The sequence below is a fragment of the Felis catus genome, chromosome C1, assembly GCF_018350175.1.
Source record: "Felis catus isolate Fca126 chromosome C1, F.catus_Fca126_mat1.0, whole genome shotgun sequence".
Taxonomy (NCBI): Eukaryota; Metazoa; Chordata; class Mammalia; order Carnivora; family Felidae; genus Felis; species Felis catus.
Window position 1 is genome coordinate 176,615,574 of NC_058375.1, and position 7,796 is coordinate 176,623,369.

At 35.9% G+C, this 7,796-nt stretch overlaps 1 protein-coding gene across 4 annotated transcripts in view; it reads right to left on the reverse strand.

Annotated features, from left to right (window-relative positions):
• The window catches only part of OSGEPL1 (O-sialoglycoprotein endopeptidase like 1), a 32,382-nt gene that overhangs the window by 21,817 nt on the left and 2,769 nt on the right, over positions 1-7,796 (reverse strand). Inside the window, exons 2-7 of one of the 4 annotated variants that reach the window (XM_045034131.1) lie at positions 6,558-6,739; positions 3,244-3,631; positions 2,261-2,465; positions 2,036-2,184; positions 961-1,091; positions 766-837 (exon numbers count right to left, since the gene is read on the reverse strand). In XM_045034131.1, the coding sequence (XP_044890066.1) occupies positions 766-837; positions 961-1,091; positions 2,036-2,184; positions 2,261-2,465; positions 3,244-3,411 (725 nt within the window). In that variant the 5' untranslated portion in view covers positions 3,412-3,631; positions 6,558-6,739. Of the gene's footprint in view, positions 1-765; positions 838-960; positions 1,092-2,035; positions 2,185-2,260; positions 2,466-3,243; positions 3,632-5,930; positions 5,950-6,557; positions 6,740-7,796 lie in introns of those variants that run through there. The other 3 variants (XM_045034130.1, XM_045034129.1, XM_045034132.1) reach the window with 3 other exon arrangements.

Here is a 7,796-nt window from a genome sequence, read left to right on the forward strand (position 1 = left end):
AAAGTCATCACCTCCAGCCTCAACACTGCCACAAGAAGGCAACACTGGATCAGACATTATATTCTACCTGAGGGTAGGCCATCATCATAGGAGATTCCTTCTGACACAACTAATTAAACTCTGTTCGTTTATAGTCTTAATACTCTGTGGTTCATGTCGCAATAGTTATGGACTAAAATACTGAAAAGTTTTAAAACATTAAATGAAATCATGTGGAAAATAGAATTATAGATTATGAAACATAATCATCCTTTACTATTTTTACTATTCCAGAAATAACTTAGACCAGAACTTGATAACAAATTGAAACACTGTGCTATTCTTTGGAACTCTGATTTGGTAGAGGAAATAAGGCTTTCAGAAAGTAGCTATCTCTTGGCCATTTTCAGCTGCCTGTGGAGGAGCATACTCACAACCCAGTCTCAGACCTGACTGCTTTTTACACATTTTTCTGAAGTTTCCCAGCATACCAGCTGGTCCTGAGATTGCTTTGATATTGCAAAAGTCCAGGCCATGGACATGGTTTCCATTCTGCTAGTAAATGAGGGTATTCATCATCCCTACCCACCCACCTATTTTTAACCTATGATTTGTCAAAATGTTTATGATTTGATACTGTAGCAAAAATATTTATTAAGAAGAAATTTCATGAAATAATATAATCTTTATTCAGGTACCACCAGAATATTGATGAAAACCTCATATATAAAAGGCTTTGAATTTTATACTGCAACTTGCATAGAGATTATAAACGGTACTACATACTTTGGTTCATAGCGGATGCCTTCTGTGTTGTGTAAAATGCCCAAGCCAGCACGCAATCTTTCAATACCATTCCTAAATAAGAATCATTAAAATAAAATAAATAGACCAGGGTTTAAAGGAAGAAGATTTAACATGATGAAATAGAAATTAATATTTACATAATTATGAGTGAAGCACATATATCCTGTGGCTTACCATGCAATCATAATGCCATTGTCAGTGCACAGTCTGGGAGGAGGACATAACAAAGTGCACTGTGTTGCATTTGTTACAATTTCCAGAGCTTCTCGGATATATAGGTTACTTGCAACACCTCCGGATACAACCTGAAGGAATTGAGAAGACCCAAATCAACAAATACTACATAAGGATATGAGCCAAACTGTTAGCTAAACTTGGGGAAAATACAAGCATTATACAATAAGAAAATATTACATTTTGATAGGTGGGGAACAGGCAAGTGATATAGCTATATGATAAAAATTTGGAAGAAAAGAAAATCAATAATTTCAATACCAGCATCACTATTATTTTTATATATATTCTTCTAACATTTTTCTAATTATAATCATAGTACAACAATATGTTAGACCCTGTTGTTTTTACTTATAAGCATTTTTTTCATTTTATATTATTCTTAAAAAGCTATTACCTTTGATAGTCACATAATATTCTATTTTGTGAATCTACCATCATTTAAATATTTTCTCATTTTATAAGTTTCAAAAGGATGAAGTTTAAGATACAGTTAAACAGGAAGTTTACCAAGGCTTACATGCAGATTTAAATGGATTTCATCAAAGGAACATAAATTTCAAGGAAACTAGCTTATTTTTCTAAAATAAGAGTAACAGTTACTGTATTTCATTTCTTATTGCAAACCCACTTTTAAATTCAATAAGAGGCAGCCTTGGAGTTTTTTGCCACACAGTCTGTAAAGATGTCCCATAAAGCTGACATAGAAGCTGTACGAGAAATAAGAGTAACAGTTACTGTATTTCATTTCTTATTGCAAACCCACTTTTAAATTCAATAAGAGGCAGCCTTGGAGTTTTTTGCCACACAGTCTGTAAAGATGTCCCATAAAGCTGACATAGAAGCTGTACGAGAAATGGCTGTTAGTATTTATTCTGCATAATTTCATTCTGTCAGGGCTAGCACAGGACATAAAGATATCATATTCTATGCACAGGATCAATTAAGTTCCTAGAAGAAAAATAACATACTATAAAGTGTTACTATTATTGTTAGAGGCGATAACAAAACTTACCAGCACTGCATTACTTTGAGATAACAAATCTCTCTGCTTGCAAAACAGAATGGCACGATGTGTTCTTTTTGCAATGTGGCACGCTGTTGTGTGCTGTACTGCAGCAGCAATGTGTGCAGCCGAAGACAGGATTTGCCCCTTCTGGATCCCTGCAGAAACGAATAGGTGTTTTTAGGCACAATCCAGGATTACTTATTTTTCCAACTCTACAAATTAGAAATATACCTTCCTCTTTTTCCTTTTGTGTTATTATCTTATCAATAACATGTTGAAGTCCAGTAAAAGAAAAATCACAATTTTTAGCTCGTTGCATGGGAGGTTTGAAATCAAAATGCAGTTTATTTCCTTGTTTGGCCAAATGTTCTATAGCTTTCCCACCACTCATGGTAGAGCACTCGGGATGTTTTATCAAAGAAAGTCTTCTTGCTACCTTTCAAAAACAAACAAAAATTTTGTAATGAGTCATAAAATGGCACATTTTGAAACCAAGGTACAAAGGAAATGAAATTTACTAAAACAAAGCAAAACAAAACTGGATGAATAAGACATGCTATACTTGTACAAATATGGACTATAGCTAGCAAGCCAGTAAAGACAGACTTACTCCTGACAACCTTATCAATAGTGGCCAATCACTGCTTCCCTATTTACTCCTGCTCTTCTATTGGGGATGAAAAATAAGTTTGAAGTTCACAACGACTGCTTAATGATAAACTTCAAATATTAGAACCTGCCCATTTCTTCTAATCATTTCTGCTGTTGACAGCAGGATTTTTGCACATAGCAGTAGGCTCTGTACAATTCAGAAACAAAGAAAAAAGAAACCTGCTTGGTAGTGGTGTCAACAACTGTGATGTTTAATCACAAAACTTTGTGCATCTTTAATGTCTTTATGTTATCTTTATATATCTTATTTCACATTTTTATAGTACTTGGCAATTTCTTTCACGTCTTTTTTGATTAAAAACATAACTGCATCTGCAAACTATTTGAGCCTTTATGTACTAATCTAAACCTTTTACCATTTTATTAATAATGGGTAAGAATCTTTTATAAAACTATGTACTACTCTTTTTTTTTCTTATTGCATATAAATTTTTTTCAGTCTAATATGTTTATCAGAAATATTTAAATGGTAGTGTAGTGCATCTCTTAATATTTGATTGAAACAGACACCATAACAGAAAAATTAATTCTTTAATGATTACCTTGTCAAGCATGTCACCTGGTGCTATGTCCAAAGATTTTCCCAGAAGCAGAAAATCTGAAACTCCTCTAACTAATGCCAATAGACAATGACCTCCAGAAATCAAAAGAACTAAAAAGGGAAATTCTACTTTATTTAATAACCTAATAGTAAGTGCATGAGCCTCCATATGATGAATGGGAATAAAGGGTTTCTTTAATTGGTCTACCAGTTGTAAGCTAAATGATAAGCCTACGCCCAAGCTTAAAGCAAGTCCTGGTTTGACAGTAGTTGCAATTGCTGAGAGTTCACTTGGAGAGACTTTACTGGTAGAGAGAGCTTCTTGCACTATTCGTTGAATATTTTCTCTGTGAAGCTGTTGAGCTACTGGAGGAACAATTCCACCTGTTCTGGGGAAAAAACAAACAAACAGCTTTTTGTAATTTTAAGATTGTGAAAATAGACTAAGAAAAGTTTTGTATTAGGGCTGAAGGCATGTTTTCAAATTAATCATTATATAGCTAAAAATGTTAGTCATACATTCAAATATGTGTGCCTTATAATGCAACACAATATAAGAATTCAATATGCAGGGATTAAGGGTGTAATGTCTCTGACTTCAAAATTGTACACAACAGGGGCGCCTGGGTGGCTCAGTCGGTTAAGTAGCCGACTTCGGCTCAGGTCATGATCTCGCGGTCCGTGAATTCAAGCCCCGCGTCAGGCTCTGTGCTGACAGCTCAGAGCCTGGAGCCTGTTTCAGATTCTGTGATTCCCTCTCTCTGACCCTCCCCTATTCATGCTCTGTCTCTCTCTGTCTCAAAAATAAATAAACGTTAAAAAAATTAAAAAAAAATTGTACACAACAAATTCCTATGGATTTGTTAATATATGGAATCACCAAAATAATCTTAAGAAGCATTCTAATGAAGAATGTCTTGAACAAGAAAAGGCCAGGATAAAATTGGATTTTAGAAAAATTATCTCTCTGAAGACAGGGAGATTTTTTTTAAGGTTATTATAAAAGTATTTGTGTAAGATGATTACATCTTATACTATGTGATCATGGGAAGTGAAAGAATGGGGAAGAGAGCCTTGAAAACTGTTAAGTTAGACTGGATATAAGGGGAAAGGGGACCAAGGCATCCAAGATGATTCAGATATTCAGCTGGAATGACTGGGAGAAAAGAAATACTAACAGAGAGAAACATGAAGACAGTTTTGTAAAGAAGGTGAGTTTATTTTTAAACATGTTGCACTTGATTAAGGTCATGGCAGGACAGTAGACAGCTTGCAACCTTGAAATACAGTGTGGGAATCTAGTGCTTAGAGCTGATCGTTTTGATTTTTGGTCTAGGTAGGACAAACAGTGGATAACCACTCCAAATGTCAAGAGTAAATAAGTAGTTGCTAGAAAAAGTTTGCCAGAATGACACTGACTTCCAATCATAAAGGCAGAGCAATAAAATATAGGGTCTACAAAATATACCTCTAACCTCAAAAAAATCTTTGAATATTTGATGCTGCTAGTTCTAGACATAGAAGTGAAAATCCTAGGGTGCCTGGGTGGCTCAGTCAGGTAAGTGTCTGACTCTTGGTTTTGGCTCAGGTCATGATCTCATGGTTCATGGGTTCAAGCGCTGCATCGGGCTCTGTGCTGACAGTGTGGAGCTTGCTTGGGATTCTCTCTCTGCCCCTCCCCCACTCTCTCTTGCATGTGCACACTTTCTCTTAAAATAAATAAACTAAAAAAAAAAGAAAGAAAATCATCAGTAAGAACATTCAATTAATATTTATTTAACTGAGATGCCTGGGTGGCTCAGTCAGTTAAGCATCTGACTTCAGCTCAGGTCATGATTTCGTGGTCTATGAGTTCAAGCCCCGCGTCTGGCTCTGTGGAGCCTGCTTCAGATTCTGTGTCTTCCCCTCTCTCTGCCCCTCCCCCTCAGGCTCTGTCTCTCTCTGTCTCCCAAAAATGAATAAACGTTAAAAAAATTTTTTTTTAATTTACTTAAACAGTTATAATATGTATTGTGTCAGGTAATGAGGGAAACAAAAGAAACCATCTTATTTCAACACATCCACATAGTAATACTATTTTCTTTAATTTTTTTTTTTTTTTTTTTGCTGGTTGTTTTTAGTTTGTTTGTTTTTAAGTTTATTTATTTTGTTAGAGATAGAGGCAGGGAGAGAGGGAGAGAGAGAATCCCAAGCAAACTCCACGCTGTCAGTGCAGAGCCGGACATGGGGCTCAAACTCATGAACTCTGAGATCATAACCTGAGCCAAAATCAAGAGTCAGACACTTAACCGACTGAGCCACTCAGGCGCCCCATATTTGCCTCGGTTCTTCAGAGCTACTTTTTCTCTTATATTCTTCAACTCTGTTAATGGCATCAAACCTCCTAATCACTTGGGTTTCAGGTTTCATCTTTATCTCCTTTATCTCACTGTCCACATTAAATATATCACAATTCCCAAGTTCAAAAACTCTCATTATCTCAGTCTATTCAAAGTCTACTAACTGCAGTTCCCCCAGACAGATTTTCTGATCCTTGGAGTCTATTCTATATTGTATTACCAGAAAATAAAGCACAATGCTGACCCCATAACTCTCCTACTCAAAAGTATTTACTTTATTGAAATTTAGGTGACTTTAAGTGCAAATCCTCTCCCTCCCACTTCTTTCTTCCTTCTCCCACTTGCTTACCTCCCTTCCTTTCTGGGCATCTTCTATATATTTTACCTTCAAAGGATTATGCTAGCTAAGGACCAGAGACAAAAGAGATGAATAAAACCATGGCTTTATTCTCAAAACAATTAATTTGTACACAGTATGGAGAGTAGGTAATTGAGTGACAAAAAGCTAACAAAGAGGCAGGAAAACCATCTGGCCTCAAAGCTGGAGCCAAATGTTGCCAGGAAACTGTAGGATTTCAATAAATGCAGAGATGAGCTGTGCAGATGGACCATAGTTTGCTTGCCTGTGTATTCCTCTCAAGTAACCTATGCACTAACTAAACTGAATGTCCGGTATTTTCTCACCGCTTTGCCTTCACTATGATGCTTACTCGTACAACAATATTTTTTTCATCTCCATTCATTGAAGGCCTATTTTTCAAGGCCACTAATATCAGATGCAACATATCAGATGCTACTCTGGGTATCAAGGCATGGTATAGTGATTAATACAGACACAGCCCCTGTCATCATAGAGCTTAGAGTCTATGGGGGGAAAGAGTATACATAAGTAAACAAATGTAAAAATTATCAAAAGGATGATGAAGAAGATAAGCAGGGTGAGATAACATGCAATTAACATGGTAGGAGTACTTACTTTAGATAAAGTGGTTAGGAGAGGCCTTTCTGTGCAGTTAACATTTCCACGTTCAAATGTCCAGAACTCTCGGAAATACTGAAAGAACCATGGAACTGGGGCATGGTAGTAACGCTTACTGTTTGCACTGGTTTCATACTTTATGCTGTCTTGTACTATATGTTGTATGTTTCCTTTCAGGTCTGTATATGATGAGATTAGGTGAGGCTCCTTGAAGGTAAGGACTTTCTAGTACTTCACCACACCTTATTATTGCCTGCTGCAGTCCCTTTTACATAGTGTGTAACTCTTAGAGGCCTATTCTGTCTCTTCACATATATTATTTCTATTATGCTCCCCACAATCCTGTAAGGGAAGCATTATCTTTCCCATTTTACAGATATGAAAACATAATCAGAGAGGGTAAGGAACTTGCCTAAAATCAGAGCCAATACCAAGCGCCTAATTCATAATTCAAATACAGGTCTGTGATCTCAAAATACCAACCTTTTTCACTATGCAGATGTTATAAATTGGTGGCCTGAAGGCATATTTTATCTGTTCAGTATTTTAATATAGTTCAAGCTAGCTACTAATTTTAAAAATATTACAGTTTTTAAAAGATATTTACAGTTTTTTAAAGATATTTACAGTTTAAAGATATTACAGTTACATTCTGGATTTCCATTTTCTCTAGAAAATTCTGATGATCAAATAACACAGGGCCTACATTTCTGCATGGCAACAATTGGCTGGAGCTGAGTAGTGACCCCCTCCAGATATCTTCCACTTTATATCCAGCCCACTTATCTATATAACCCGACTAGTGGTCCTCTGCAAACAGATGAGTTTATAAACCTTGCACCATTCTGTGGTTTAATACAGCAGTATATTATTTATTTAAGTGTCAACATGAGTTTTATGTATACATGTGAATAGGAATTTTTTTTTTTTCCAGTGATCAACACAGGTTAGAGGTAGGGTCATACTCTCCAAGGACTTCAATCGAGACCAAGAAACATACAGGTGAGCAAAAGAAGAGAAATTACTGAGGAGAAATCATGGATAAATATCGGAGTTGGGAATGAGTTTAGGTTTTTTTGGCAACAGGATTAGCTAAAGTTGGACTTTATTGTGGAGAGCCTTAGAAACCAGGTTGAAGGGCTTCAGGTTTTCTACAGCAGTTATTAGAAGTTTTCACACAAAAGAAATGAGCTCTTAAAACTGAGCTTTTATGTATACTGAGCTTTTAGAAAAGAA